This window comes from Emydura macquarii, unplaced genomic scaffold, assembly GCF_026122565.2.
Source record: "Emydura macquarii macquarii isolate MOO-44397 ecotype Brisbane River unplaced genomic scaffold, CSIRO-AGI_Emac_v2 contig_2636, whole genome shotgun sequence".
Lineage (NCBI taxonomy): Eukaryota > Metazoa > Chordata > Testudines > Chelidae > Emydura > Emydura macquarii.
Genome location: NW_027132773.1, coordinates 39,325,836 through 39,341,456, shown reverse-complemented (window position 1 = coordinate 39,341,456; position 15,621 = coordinate 39,325,836). Strand labels below are relative to the sequence as shown.

Below are 15,621 nucleotides of genomic sequence, written 5' to 3'. Positions count from 1 at the left end.
GTAATTGCAATGCCACTCACTCAAATTTGGCCCAGTCACCCCTCTGTCATCATGACAGAGGAGCAGCCAGGCCAAACCTGAGTGCATTGTAACCTTGAGGACCAGGTCGCAATGCCTGGAGTGGGGAGCTAGGCCCTGCCCTGAAACACAGGAGCTGCTGCTCCTGGGTGAATGTGGGGTTGGCTTACTCTACAACTTCCCCCGCAGGGCCTGCAACCCTTCGGGGGTAGGACCCTGATCCCTCAGGGAAGAAAGGGTAGTGTGTATGTGGGGGGGTGCAATAGGAAAGGGGGAATACATAAGGGAGAATAGGAGAGGGGTCCCTAGGAGTAATGGGGGTTGGGATGCTGGTGCTCAGTGCGGGAGGGGGAATATTTAAGGGATGATGGGGAGTGGTTTCTGGGACTAAAGGGGACTTGGGGAGACATCATGCACAGGCCTAGAAAAGAGAACCATGCATTGCCCTGCAGCTAATTCAAACAATACTGAACAGGCTTCAACAGGAGTCACATCTGGTCCTCTTTGGCCAGCAAACAGCTGGAATCATGTAAGAGGAGTAAACAGCAGATGAGAGAACCTCAGAATTTAACGCGTCCCTGCCAAAATAGAGTTTTATGACCACATTGTATACTCTGTACACAGTCCTGAGTAGCAGCAGTACAAAGCTGCATCACCCCAAAGGGAACTCCAGGAAGGATTATGCCTCCACAAAACACATGAGGAGTGCATATGCTATATACCATCCCTCAAGAATGCAGGGCATTCTCCACTCTCCCCAGCTGGCCAGCTCCTCTGGGATGATTTACATGTTGTCCCAGGGACTGGGACTGTGCTTGATTCTTCTGCAGAGACACAATAGGGAAAGCATCCTTGTGCCCTTCCCCTGAATCCACGTGTATACCTAAATAAAAGCCAGCTAGAATCTCGACCTCTATTTTGACAATTTGCTAAATTCAATCAAAATGAATGAAAGTGGATCATAGCATGAAAACAACTAGAAGTGACTTTAACGGCTGCCTGAAAAATATTCAAGTTCTGAGTGGATCTAATTAATGTGCTGGCTGAATCATTTCGTAACAGTTCATTTTAGGTACCAGCCTCTGTGAAAATGTCTATTTTATACTTTATAATATTCTACTTTTCTTCCAATACAGGGATTTCACATACCCCAGCTGTACCTCCTTGATTCAGAACAACGTTACCTCCAAACTCAGATTTCAAAAAACTACTTTGACTGTTCCAACTGTCACAGAAAGGAATTGGGGCCAGCTGGATGTCAGGATGCAAGTGGCTACTATTATAATAATACTTTTCTTTTGTAAAGCAGCTGACTTTAGGAAGACAAGGAACGGGAGTTTGAGAAACAAAGCAAATAATGGAAGGGCACACAACTTAAGAAAAACATCTAGTACTGTTAAGCGTTATGCCCCAGACCTCCCATGTGATATATATACTTATCTTCATGAGAAATACTTAGATTGCCAAGAAAGAAAACTGACTTTTGTGTCTCCTGACTGGCCTGAGGATTTAAGACACATGCTGCTAGCAAGAAATAGGATTCGCAAACTGAAGAATAATATGTTTTCCAAGTATAAAACATTAAAAAGCCTGGATTTACAACAGAATGATATATCAAAAATTGAAACAGAAGCTTTTAATGGTTTAAACAAACTTACCACACTCTTACTTCAGCATAACCAGATTAAGATTTTATCAGAGGAAGTTTTTATTCATATGTCATTTCTAAAATACCTGCGTCTTTATGATAATCCTTGGCATTGCACCTGTGAGATGGAAACTTTTATTATGATGTTGCAGCTTCCAACAAACAGGAATTTGGGAAATTATGCCAAGTGTGCACACCCAATAGAACTGAAAGATCAAAAGCTAAAGCAGATAAAAGCTGATCAGCTATGTAGAGAAGAGGATAGACTGGTCCCCAAAAGTATAAGAAAGCCTGAAGTTGTCAAACCAGAATTTGATTCCTCTCTTTGTCATATTTATGTATTTCCCATACAAACATTGGACTGCAGAAGAAAAGGTTTGTTTACTTATTTTTAATTCAATGACAAATTTTAATGTTCTTCCTCCTTTGCTGTTATATTTCTTCTCAAGTTAATTAGGTCATAGAAAATCAGTACGGTTCTGGAAAGTTTTTGCTTTAATTTCCTTTAAATATTAACAATTTCTTTGTTCCTGTGATTATAAAGTGTGTAATTGGAATTCTTGCATTATTTCATATCCATTTTAGAGCCCAATTCTCCAAACACTTCTGCGTGTATTTAATTTTATTAGCAGGAATACTCCCATTGAAATTAATAGGACTGCTCCCAGTAACAAAGTTAAGCACATGTTCAATTATTGTAGCATCAGAGCCTAGTTTTGTCTGATTGTATCACAGTAAAGCTACTTTTACACACACCAATAAATCTATATACAAAATTATAGTTGTTCCAAAGTGACTGCACTGACAGAGGGAAGAGCACAGGGAGCTCAATGCACAAAGATAGCCATAATTTGACAGCAGAGAGCTGCCAGCAGCACTGAGGCCCGAGAAGGGGCCTGACTCAAGGCATTGTGGCCCCACCCTCTGTGTACCAGATTTCCTGCATAGAGGAAAGTGCCAGCTGGTCCTTTTGAACAGCAGTAGCAAGGGGTACTACTCTCCCTGTTCTTCCTCCCAGTGTTCAGGACTAGGATGACCAGATGTCCTGATATTCAGAGTTTTTTCTTATATAGGCGCTTATGACCACATACCTCCATCCTGATTTTTCACATTTTCTGTCTGGTCACCCTACCCAGGAGGCATTTCAAAGTCATAATACTTCCAGGTACTGCTACTCAGAAAGTGTGCTTCCTCCTTTCCCCAAATGCATCTCAGGCTCTTAGGAGCCATAACTGAACCCAAAGAGTAAAAGTTGCTCATCTAAGAGATGTGAACAGACAAGTCCAGGTTTGTTTATGCTTTTTATTTCCCATATTTTATCCCATGAGAACTACCAAAGAAAAACTAGAAGAAATTCTGATAAGAACTGTTCTCTGGTTACACTCATTACAAATTGCATTCAGTTCATGCTTCATCTTTACAAAACATAAAATAAAAAACAGTAAAAAAATATCAAAGTAGCCTAGTTAGGGAGGATTTTGCCCAATTCTTGCACATTATAACCTGCAGTGCCTGATCGTTCTACTGTGTTAGCTATTTTTTATCTTGTAACATGCTTGCCACATTGCTGTGCTGTTTTCTTCCATTTGTGTGGTGTGACTGTACATTTATATAATCACTTTTATTGTGTTCCTGTCCCCTACCCTTGATTCCTAGGATGCTCTGTCTTCGCTATCTGTGTCAGCTAGAGGAAGGATAGAGAAGCTGAGAAGTCAGTGTGAGGAGACAAGAAATGAACATAAATTAAAGGCTTCAGCATGTGACCCCAGGGTGTACACAATCTGTATGTCATATGAGAAATCCTCTGTCCTCCCACCTCCTTTTCCCCAGTGATCATTCCTGTTCTTCTTCCTCCTTCTTCCCTTACTCTTTGCCTCTAAGGCTATTTCCTCTTTTTGATTTTCCCTATTACCCTTTCCTCCTGGCTCACTTTTATTCATTTCTCATTTGCCTTTGCAGTATATCACAGACTCTTAATTGTGCTATCATTACCCTTTTGGTTTCTGTAGACATTACTACTGAACAAAGACAGGCACCTGATACAAATATAAGGAAATCAGAGTGAATGTGGATACTTTAGGCCATAACATCCTCTCTTTATAAGTCATGCAGAGGGAAGCAAATTTGATTTGAGTTGATTTTATCTGAGTTGAGTATCTGCTTGAATGGAATCAAAATTCTTAGAAAAAGAAGAACACTAGCACTCTGGCACTGACTTCTTCCTTCAAGCTCCCTGAAGCCCCTCAGTATGGTCAACTCTTGGTTGGAGTTTCATGGGCTTTTTTTGACTATTTTAAAATGTGTGTTATTTTCTCTGTTATTAATAAAGGGCCAAATTATATCCACCCCCATAAGGATGTACTAGAGGCACAGAGAGCCCCTTCCTCAACATACCCTTAAGAGGCAACCAGAAAATTCCAGTGGGTTACTCCGTTGTACCCCAACTGTTAGCCAAATTCAGGGCATTGTGAATTGTTCCAGTTTGGAGGAGAAACTGATCATAGAGTTGGGTATTTCTTTAACACAGTCTTGTTTATTTATAAAGAATGTACATAGTCCTGTTTCTCTGGACATAGAAAGAACTAAATGACAAGGGTCAGTTTCTTTGCTTATGGGTCCCAAGCCTCTTTAACCAGCATCTGACTCAGAAGCTGCCTCTGTAGGCTTCTTTCAGATTCACATATTGTGCTGGTCTAGGCTTTGAGTGTGTTCCTCTCTTACTTAGGCCACGTCTATGCTACCCAGCTTGCAATGGCACAGTTATACCGATACAGCTGTGCTGCTGTAACATCACTCATGTAGCTGCTCTGTGCCGATGGGAGAGAGCTCTCCCATTGACATAATAAAATCACCTCCATGAACGGCAGTAGCTATGTCAGCAGGAGAAGCTCTCCCACATAGTGCTGTGCACACTACCACTTATGCTGGTGAAACTTACGTTGCTCAGGGATGTGTTTTTTCACCCTTCTGAATGACATAAGTTTTGCCGATATAAGTGATAGCGCAGACATGGAAACACACACTAACCCTTCTGGTCAGACAATACATAGCAAGCCCCTATGTCCAGTTCATTCAAATTTCTGAGCAGCCTGGGTTTTGGGTTTGGAGACTGCTTTTATTTCAGTCACTTCTTTACATTCGTCCTGAATAAAAGACAGCAGTTACGCACAACCCCTAACGAAGTTTAACACAAACCACTTACAATAGGTGGGTGGGCTGACTAGCAATGCCAGAAGTGCTGCACACCTCAAAGAAGACATGATTAAGTTAGCTGAAGGAATGGACGAGTCTCTGCCCCTCAGATAAATACCTTAAGGCCAATGAGGAAGGAATCACACAATGAAGACTTTCTAAAATGTGTCTGTGGTCAGGGTTTTTACTCACTAGATCAGTGATATACTGGATTTGTCAACTCTTCAGAGTATAAAACTGAGATTCCTCCTGTTTACAGCAGTATGTCATCCTATGTGATTTTGCATTATGTCAATGTAAAATAATCACATCCTTACTATCTATTCAAGAATTTTGGTCAGTGTTTCTCAACCTTTTTGATGCCAGGGACCAGCTTTCTGCCTTCCTATGCCTTCCTAAATTGTCAGAGAGATCTCAGGGATCGGCATGGGTCCATGGACCAGTCTTTGAGAAACACTGATTTAGGTTGCCAATGTTACTGTAGTACTCTGCCTTTTCTTTAAAAAACAACAAAAAGCAAAAAAACAAAACAAAACAAAAACACCCTTTGATGCATAGTCGCCAAATAAATTCTGTCTGTGGCTTCTCAAGAAAATCAGGAGTCTTCAGACTAAACTGGGAATGTTTGTTTCTATATGCTGATCTAATAGGTTATAAAGACTCCAGGTTGTGTTTTGCTTAAAAAAGTGTCTATAGTGTAGATCATTTCACAAGATAAGGACTTGTGATATCATGCATAGACAAATTACTGGTACCTGAAAGATATTATCTTTTCAGGTAGCTTTTCACACGATGACAGAAAGAATCTCATTATCCTGCTGCACCAAATGGAAATGTGACTACTTCATTCTTAATAGCTCAACACATTTTGGGTGCCTTTTTGCAATATACAAATGGCTAGAAAGTCCAGCTCCCTCCTTTTCTGACCTACCTGCTAGCTGTTATAACCTCTCCAAATTTCTCCCTACTTCATGCATGGCTACTAGTGGGAGCAATATATTATTTTTTATCCTTAATTTTCAGATTTAAAGTTGAAATTTCCCTCAGAGGTGTTGAGGAAAAGCTATCATTACTTCACCCAAAGATCACAGAAAAACTCTGACAATTTACACCTGCTGAGGATCTGCCCCTTGGCATGCACAGTAGCTACTTCTTAAACATCATGTCAGCCAAAACAAAATGTTTTTCCCCCCAAAATATATACAGAACTAGCTCCAGATAAAAAAAAAAATCAAAGTGCCTGCCAACAAAATTATATATTTTAAAAGTGCATCCTCTAGCAGTTCTACTAGTTTGCTCTGCCTCAAAGGTACATTGCTCAATCCTTTCTTGGGATGCATTATTTCCCTCTCACTCCATGTGGCCAACCAGCTCTGCTTGTTGGTGCTTTAGGTGTCAAAGCCATCTTCCTTGCAAGCCCCTCTCCCTCCATCAATCTCTGGGGCACCATGTGGCCAGCCTGTGCTCCTTTGAGAGCAGGGTCTGGAATTCCACCTACTCCTTATGTGGGTTATGCAACAGACAGACAGGCTCCTTACTCACTGACTTCCTGTAAGGTCCAAGCAGAATTTAGCTCATTGAAAAGAAGGACAGTGTAGTGCTTAGGGCACTAGCCCTGGACTTGGGAGACCCAAGTCCAGTGTTCTTTTCTGACACAGACTTCCTGTGTGACCTTGGGTAAGTTACTTAGACTTTCTGTCACTCAGTTCCCAATCTGTAAAACAAGATTAATAATACTTCTCTACCTCACAGTAGTGTTGTGAGCATAATACATTAAAGATTGTGAGGTGCTCATGGTAATGGTGAGCCATATGACATGTAAAAATAGACAATCAAGTTAAGCTGTTCCAGTCAACAGGAGCTGCATGAGAAATAACTTTCATGTTGAGAATGTGAAAAGACTGAGAATGGACCAGGGAATATCAGTGCTAGATGAATAGAGGGAACAGAAAAGGAAGTAGAAAGATGCAAGATATCTGAGTTAGCTCTGTGTTTTCCAAATGCTTATTAAGTACTTTCCAAATTTTATTTTTTTGACAGTTACGCCTCTATCTATCTCTAAATGTGCAGAACACAGGTCACCCTTATACCCTGGCACCAAATGCTCTTACAGTGACATGCAAGTGGTAGAGATAATCTAGATATAATATAACATCCATCTTTTCCATTTTTTTTAAAAGCATTAACGAAAGTTCCAAGTAACATACCTCCAGATATTGTTAAACTCGATTTATCTGACAACAAAATCAAACGACTACACGCCAAAGAGTTTGAAGATGTTAACGAACTGAAGATATTAAACCTTAGCAGTAATGGAATAGTTTACATAGATCCTGGTAAGAACAACTTTGTATATTTATAAAAATAGTAAACTGTGCTTTATTAATTATTAGCCTTGGCTATCTCTTTATCATATATAGCCTAAATGAGAAAAATCTAGAAGATCAGAAAAATTAAAAGGTTGGGCCTAATTTTGCCCTCAGCCAAACTGTGCAGACCTGCATCTTGGGCAACCCCACTGAAATCAATGTAGCGAGCATGGACTTTGGTGTACCCTTTTAATTTTAAGTAGAAAAAGCAAAAATAGAACTTTCTGGAACTGAAGTAATGAGTCCCCAAATGCTATGTAATTAAATGTATCTTTAAACACTACTTGCCAAAACTGACAAAACTTGGCTTACGTTTATATGACTGCTTTAAAATGATAGGAGTCACTATAATACAGAGACTGAAAAAGTTAATGAAACATGAAATTTTTTAGATACTTTGTTATATGACTAGATCTCAAATTTGATTTAGTGCAAAATACTATCGGCTATTTGTTCAGTATGTGTGTATATTTATTTTTTAAATGATGAAAATAGTCAGAAACAGGAAGGAGAGAGAAGGAAGGAACACAAACATAAAGAGTAGCTGTAGCAATCTGGAAGCTTAGTAACAGTGGACAATAGTGACATCAATAAAATGGTATTTAAGAGGTTAAAAACAATACATTGATAACACCTGTGCTAAATAATGACCCAAATGTGGGTTTATTTAAAGTGTGGGTTATTCTTAGAATTGTGGCATTTCATGTTTATTGACTCTCACTGGCCCCCTATCAAATGTGCTCAGTTTATAAGTAGCTTTTTATAATTACCAGCTCTACAAACTTAACCTGGGAATTGACAGTCAATTTAGATTCTCTACTTAATATCATTATTACCAATAATACAGGTCTGCAGGCCAAATCAAGCATTTATTGACATCTCTGCAACTCTATTGTCTTCAAATTACGCTCAAGCCTTGCCTACACACAAAAGTTGTACAGTTGTACATCAACTCCCTGTGATGTGGACATAGTTGTATCAATATAAAGCCATGTCTATACTAGGAGCTTACAATGGCACAGGTGTACTGATGCAGCTGAGCCACTGTAAGATTGCTTGTGTAGCTACTCCACACTGATTGGAGAGAGCTGTCCTGTCGACAAAATAAAACCACCTCAATAAGCAGTGGTAGCTATGTCAGAAGCTCTCCCACTGACAAAGCATTGTGCACACTGCCACTTACGCCAGTGAAACTTATGTTGCTCAGGGGTGTGCTTTTTCACAACCCTGAGCAACATAAATTTTGCCGGCATAAGTGGTAGTGTAGACATAGCCTTAAAAACATTTAGCTTACTCCCATATGGCAAGGGGAATAATTTATACCAGCATAATTTATACCAGTACAACTGAGTCCACATTAGGCATGTGTACCAGTATAGCTATTTCAGCCCAAAAATATATCCCTAACCAAAATAGTTATACCAGTACAAAATCTGTGTACAGACCAGTCTCCATTTCACTTGGGCAGTCCCATTGCCAGTATAGTTAAAGCTGTACAACCTTGTGTATAGTCAAGACTTGAGTACAATTTGAAGACAATGGAGTTGCAGAGACGTCAATGAATTTCTCATCTATCCTCCAGAATTTGTATAACTGGTAATAATGGGTTTGGCACAGATATAACTGATTACTGGAACAAAGCTCTCATGATGCACAATTAGATTCCAGATCACTGGCTCTTTGCTGTATTATCTCTCTGCTGTGCTAACAGGAATAAACAAGTAGAGAAATTTTATATTTCTCAGTAAATTAAGTACAAGTGACTCTGAATACACCAGATTTGTTGTAAAGGTTTACATGCCACTTCTCAGAGTAGATCCACACTTTAAAGGTTCAATTTACAAGAAGCCTTTACTGTAGCCTTTTAATAAAAAAATATAAACCAGTGATTTTTGACCAATATTCAAGAATACTGTTTATACCATATTAATATGAGAATGTTTTCCCTGTTACAAAAAAGCATATTTTTCTATTTTATTCTAACTTTTTTTTATTGACCAGTTGCGTTTTCAGGACTCATGAATTTAGAGGAGCTAGATTTATCAAACAACACACTGCAAAATTTTGAATATGGAGTACTAGAAGACCTATACTTTTTGAAAATATTGTGGCTTAGAGAGAACCCTTGGAGATGTGATTACAACATTCATTATCTCTTCTACTGGTTAAAGCATCACTACACTGTTCACTACCATGGCCTGGAATGTAAAATGCCTGAGGAATACAAAGGATGGTATGTTGGAAAATACATCCAAAGTTATTATGAGGAGTGCCCAAAAGACAAGCTGCCAGTTTATCCAGAAACATTTGAGCAGGACAAAGAAGATGAGGAATGGGAACGACACAAAGAACAATCAGTTAAAACAGTAAAGAAGCATGGTGTGATTGTCACTGTAATAGGTTAATTTGGGATTTATTTTTTATTACTATATTCAAATGTTTCATACTTTTCTGTCAGAAAAAACCCTGTTTACAATTTTTTTACGTCTTGTTTGTCCAAAATATCTGTCTACATAGATTTTTTTTAATTGCAGTTACTAAACTAAATGATGGTATTAGTTTTACATCATCCTTTATAAAAACTTACTGTTTCTGACCATTTGTTTTGGGTCACCCTTGCTATGTGTTTGGGTAACTATTTGAACCTTCAGAATATAAATGGATAGATGTAGATCTATGATCCTCAGTTTGCTCTGCATTGGCAGACCCTGCATCTGCATGGAACTCATTACAGGACTGGGCCCAAAGTTCATCTGTGTCAAATGTATTGCAATTTCTTTATATCTATTGGCTCCTGTACATTCTGTACATTTTATGCATCAGCTTTCTTGTGTGTGATACTTATACCAAATAATCAAATTGCAAACGGAACTAGAATAGGGTACAAAGTCAATGGGAATTGCAAATGGAGTAGAGAGGAAAGACGGTCCAGTGATCAGGGACTTAGAAGACCCTAGTCCAATGTCCTGTTCTGACACAGACTTCCTGTGTGACACTGGGCAAGTCACTTAATCTCTCTGTGTCTCAGTTCCCCATCTGTAAAATGTGAGTAATAGCACTTTTCTACCTCACAGGGGTGTTATGAGGATAAATACATTAAAGGTTGTGAGGTGTTCAAATACTATGGGAATGGTGGTCATATATGAAACTCAGATAGGTGGTCAGTACCCCTCAGAGCAAGGGCCCTTATTGCCCAATATTCTCAATAAAGGGATTGATCCAACAATCCTTTACATAGACAATACTACTACTGACTGATAACACTTAGCATTTGTATCGTATTTCCTTTTTTTAAAGTTCTGCATCCGTTAATATTAACCAATCTGAACACCTCCTGTGTGAGGTAGACTTTATCATTCCTCCTATGGAAACTATGACAAAGGGGGGTTCAGTGAGTTGCCCAAGACCGCACACCCGGGTTGGTGGCAGATCTGAGATCAGACACAGGAGGTCCCATCTCAAACTCTAGATCATGCTTCCCCTCCTACATCACTGACAGTTATGCAGGAGTTCAGGAAGCAAAATCAGGCTCAACGTTTTAAATGTCTGAAAATACATGCAAGCAACTGACCATAGGAGGAGCTCTGGAAGGCTGTACAAAGAAAAAAAAATTAAAGCTGTCAAACTCTACAGCATTCTCGTGGCTGTGCATCCCTCCAGAGCTCCTGCCCAAAAGCTCACATATGTTGTTTTGCATTGAAAATGTACTCCAGAGCATTTGGTAACAGTTTTTTTTTCTAATATAAAACATGAAACCAAAGAGAAATTCAGAAATACTTGGGTAAGAGTGTGGGGAAGGGCCAAAGGATCCACTGGCAGAAAATATGCTGTGATCGGAAGCATTCTTTCACCCCTTTTTCTTGTAATAAGTAAATCACTTACTGCTGCTATGTTGCCAAACTGAAGTATTTAGACAGTTCTTGCATACCCTCTGAAGGGGTGTAGCAAACCTACTGTTGCTCTACTGATCACTATCCCCAGCCTCAGAATGATCTTAAACATTAAAGGTTAGTTTGCGAGGTTGGAAGACAGCTGACCTTCCCACTTAGCCAACAAAATTCATTTTATCAGGTGGTATCTCCTGGGAACATTTAAAAGTTCCAGGAAGAAAAAATGTCTTGCAGCCATTAGCCAGCATCAAGTGAACTACCCCCTGTTCTCCAAATATGGGGCCTTTTGCCAGCAGAGAGGTAAGAGTTAGCACCTCAAGGAGTTGAATGTGTGAGGTTAGAGTCTGGGGAGTGGCTGAGTTGCTGCAGGTGACAAGTCTAAAGGCTACGGAGATACTGAATCATGGAAATGTCACTCTAGTAATCCCACCAGGGCCAAGGCCCTTGGGAGTAGCAGTGATACACAGAAAACAACTAATTAAGAGGCATTAAGGACTTGGTGAATCAGCCCTTCACACGCCTCAAAGGAACAGTGGCAGGAGAATGTGCTGCTGCTGCTTCAGAAGGGTTCAAGAGATCGGAAACTATCATAAAAGACAATCAAGAGTCAGAACTTCTTAAAGAGACAAAGCTGAATACAATGCCTGTCATTTAACACAGGGAACACAGCCCAGTAAACAGAGGACATGCCAAACTGGAGGCTTAAGGGGACTGTAGTTTGATAATTGCCCTGTAGGAGGAGCCTTCAAGCACAGACCTATGAAACCACTGACACCACTACATTGAAGGAGATAACCAGGAAAGAGTCCTGAAACAGTACCAAAAGAAAGAAAGGAATCTTGAAGTAGAATCTAACCAGATTTTCGAGGGGAGGGAAAAAGACTTCTTTGCTCTCAGAAGAGGGATAGACTGGAAGGTGCGCCCCACATCTGAAAAGTTTCTAAGAGCAGCATTACCCTTGTACTTTTTCTTGGACTGCTTCAAGAGGTTTAAATTAGTAATTACAGCATGAATAACTTTAACTACAATCAGCTGTAATCCTTCATGCCTAGGGCTACTACATTATTTCCCTTAGGCCAATGGCATTAAAAAACCTTTATACAATAGATATGTGTGCAAGTGGTTATTGTGAACCCAAAACGTTTTAGAACTTCTGGAAAACTGACAGTCTACCAGGCATCCATCTGAGTTTGATATACTTTAATGTTTGTAGTGACCCAAAAAGGGGAGGTGGTGGGAAATAAAGGTTAGTTTCAATAATAAGAACAGAAATGGGGCTGGAGCAGAAAGGATCACAACAGTGTGCAGCCAAACAACAGAAAAAGACAGCCAAATTAAAAGGTGAGAGAAAGAAATGTATAGAAAAGAGAAAGGGATATACAAAAATAGAAGAGGAGAAATAGCAGATCAGAGAAAAAAGAAATTGCAGAATGATCAGGGGGTTGTTTATTTTTAAAAGAGCTGATCTGCCATTTGCTATAAATCAGAACATGTGCTCCATTGAAACCCCACAACCACAAACCACACCTGCATCTTGAAACGTCTTCTTCTGTACCATTTAATTATAAATGCCCCCAAGAATATTTCTGAGTCCAAAGGATGTTAGAAATCCTTCCTAACTCCTACAGCCCCCTTATTCTCTTTCTTTCCCTATAACCTCTATTACATTTCTTTCTCTGTCCATTTCCAATGAACAGTTGTACCTGGGGGCTTTTCTCTTTCTCCTAATGAGTGTAGAGTTTCGGGGTCACTGAAAACTGTAATTATTATTAAAAACAAACTTTCACAAAATGTGGACGCCTTCTAAGATGTATTGACCTCAGAAATCAGCAGAGCACTCCTTGCCAAATCTTCAGTTCCTGTGCTGTAAATACTAATAGCAGCAAGCTCTAACTGCAACTCCCAGGCACATTTCAAGGTTAAATAGTTACCCAAGGTCTTTCCCATTACAAATGACTGGGTGGGTTGAGTAATACCACAAACAGTGAGCTGTTCTTTATCCCTCCAATATATTCATTTTCCTTTTGGCACAATAATATTATTCCTTCGCCAAAGTCAGTTTGAGCTGGAAGAATATTATAACATGTATAGCTGCAGAAACTAAACAATTGCTACAATATACATACCCACCAAAGTAGTACTACATAAATGCATAAAAGCAATTAAAACCCCAACATTTTGCAACTGATTCATTTAGGATAGCAAAAACAAACTTGTTTAGCCAGCCTAAACAACCCTAAAAAAAGACCCAACATCAGTGCTGTTTTATCATTAACAATTAAAAAAAAAGGTTGCCAGAAATCTACATAATCTTGAATAATGAGATCAGAACTGTAGTTCACGGCAGTTAGAGTGGAAAGATGATTACATCTTTAGGCTATACTTGAAGAGATCATTCAATTCAACTTGTTAGCAAGAAAAACTTCTGAGGAGTGGCACTCTGATACAATCCAGCAGTGACGCTGGTAGGGTGGAAAATAGGCCTGCAGAAATTTTAAAAACATCATATTTTACCCTCTTCTTCAATCAAGCTTCCACACAGTTCAAAAGACATGCGCAGGCAGGCTGCATGCCTAATATAGTGGGTTTTTAACAAAGTAAATTTGTGCTATTCATCTGAATAGCCAAACAACACTGATTGAAATGTCTTTCACTCTTAAAGTAGATTATTGAATATCCATAAGAATTCAAACAAACTATATTTCACATAGACTCTTCTTTAAGACTCTTTGCAGACAATCACACATATCGTAATACCACAAATCACTTTTAACAAATGAGAGTGAACAATTAAAAATTATTATAATCTTTGATTTTGAGCCTGCTGAAGATACAGAATTTCACCAATTATAGAAAGATATACAGTGTGTAGATATAAGTTCTAGTCATATACGATAAAATTTAGTGTCTTTGATGTGCAGGTTTAAGATAAACAGAAGTGCAGTTTAACTTACAAGTTGCACTGACCCAGCTAACTGTAGGCTGATGGCACGGTCCAACCGGGGCGTCGTGACCCTTCCTCGGGCCCAGGCTCCGAGGAAGGCTACAGCGCCTTGGTCTACAGGAATAAGCTTCGCAGATTGTAAGTCTTTAGCCCCAGCTCCCAGCGGGGCGGGCTTTCCTCACCGTCTGTAGCCCTCTGGCCCCCAAACAAGGCAGGACTCGTAAAGTAGTCTGTGGCCCCCGGCCCTTTGGCGGGGCAGGGCTGGCAAAGTACTCTGTAACCCGGGCCTTCTGACAGGCAGGCCTGACAAGCGGTCTGTGGCCCCCAGCCCTCAGGCAGGGCGGGGCAGACAAAGCAAAGTGGTCTATAGCCCCCTGCCCTCAAGCAGGGCGGGGCTGGTAAGCAGTCTGTAGCCCCTGGCCCTCAGGCGGGGCAGGGCAGGCAACACAGTTTATAGCCCCCAGCCCTCCAACAGGCAGAGCTGGTGAGCAGTCTGTTACCCCCGGCCCTCGGGCAAGGTGGGGCAGAGAAAGTAGTCTATAGCCCCTGGCCTTCCAACAGGCGGGGCTGGCAAAGCTCAGTATCCTGTGGCACGCAAGTTCAGAGGAGCCAAGTACTCCTAGGGTGGCTAGGGAAAGGGGGAGGGGGACGCAGGCCTACCCGATTCCACTGTGTCCCTGCCCAGGGCCCTATCAGTGGCAAAGTGGTTTGCCACTGAGTCAGCGGGGCTCCAGCCGCAACATGCTGACTGGTTCGGCCACAGCCTCAACCAAACTAGATTCAGCTATCCCTGGGCTACTTCCTTCCACCCTGTACCCGGGTACCTGCAACCAGGGGTCTTCCACCATGTCGCTGAGGTAGATGGCAAGCGGAAGCCCCACGAGTCCCTCACTGTCAACTGGCAGCAGATCCAGAAACTCCTCGGGGTTGTCAGCGGAGGACAGCTCCTCCAGGTCACAGGGTCCCAGCGGGTCCTCCGATACACTGGGCTCAGGCAGCTCCAGTGGGTCCCCGGCGTCGGGCAGCTCCTCCAGGTCAGGGCCGGCCTCAGGGAGTTTCTCCCAGTCAGTAGTCTCGGTTAGGTTTTCCCAGGTACAAGGGCCCAGCAGCCCTCTCCAGTTACTAGGGCCCAGCGGCTTGGGAAGGCCTTGGAGGCTGCGGTCGGTGGGGCAGTTGCTCCGCCCAGCAGCAGGGACTGGGTCAGGCCCAGACTGCACCCTTGGGGAGGACACCTCTGTCTCTGGCGGCAGCTTCCCCTTGACCGAGATGCTAGGCCAGCCTTTTAAGCTTCTCCTTCCTGTCCTGGCTCTGCCCCTTTGCTCCCAGGGTATTCGGCCTGCAGGGTCTTGTTCTGCCCAGCAGGGTCATTGTGACCCTTCCTCGGGCCCAGACTCTGAGGAAGGCCACAGTGCCTTGCTACACCCATCCCCCCTCAAGTCCAGTTCCTGGTCTCCAGGGCTGGCCTGCTCCCCTTCTCCTACACCGGACAAGGCATTGGCATTGTCATGGTCCCTATCTGGCCGGTGTTGGATGTTAAAGGCAAAGGGTTGCAGGGAGAGG

General features: G+C 41.5%; 2 protein-coding genes across 2 annotated transcripts in view; one reads left to right on the top strand and one right to left on the bottom strand.

Moving 5' to 3' along the window:
• FBXL13 (F-box and leucine rich repeat protein 13) overlaps window positions 1-15,621 on the bottom strand; it is a 146,239-nt gene that overhangs the window by 77,142 nt on the left and 53,476 nt on the right. The gene's annotated exons all lie outside the window — the stretch shown is intronic.
• LRRC17 (leucine rich repeat containing 17) lies at window positions 1,282-9,711 on the top strand. Its single transcript, XM_067564515.1, has 3 exons — window positions 1,282-2,041; window positions 7,039-7,194; window positions 9,229-9,711. The coding sequence occupies exons 1-3, from the start codon at window positions 1,282-1,284 to the stop codon at window positions 9,630-9,632; spliced, it is 1,320 nt and encodes a 439-aa protein (XP_067420616.1). The 3' UTR covers window positions 9,633-9,711.

Excerpts from the sequence above, each read along its gene's own strand:
- LRRC17 (XM_067564515.1), top strand. The coding sequence starts at position 1,282 with ATGCAAGTGGCTACTATTATAATAATACTTTTCTTTTGTAAAGCAGCT. Across the intron at positions 2,042-7,038 it reads ATTGGACTGCAGAAGAAAAG|CATTAACGAAAGTTCCAAGT; the intron begins GTTTGTTTACTT and ends TTTTTTTAAAAG. Across the intron at positions 7,195-9,228 it reads AATAGTTTACATAGATCCTG|TTGCGTTTTCAGGACTCATG; the intron begins GTAAGAACAACT and ends TTTATTGACCAG.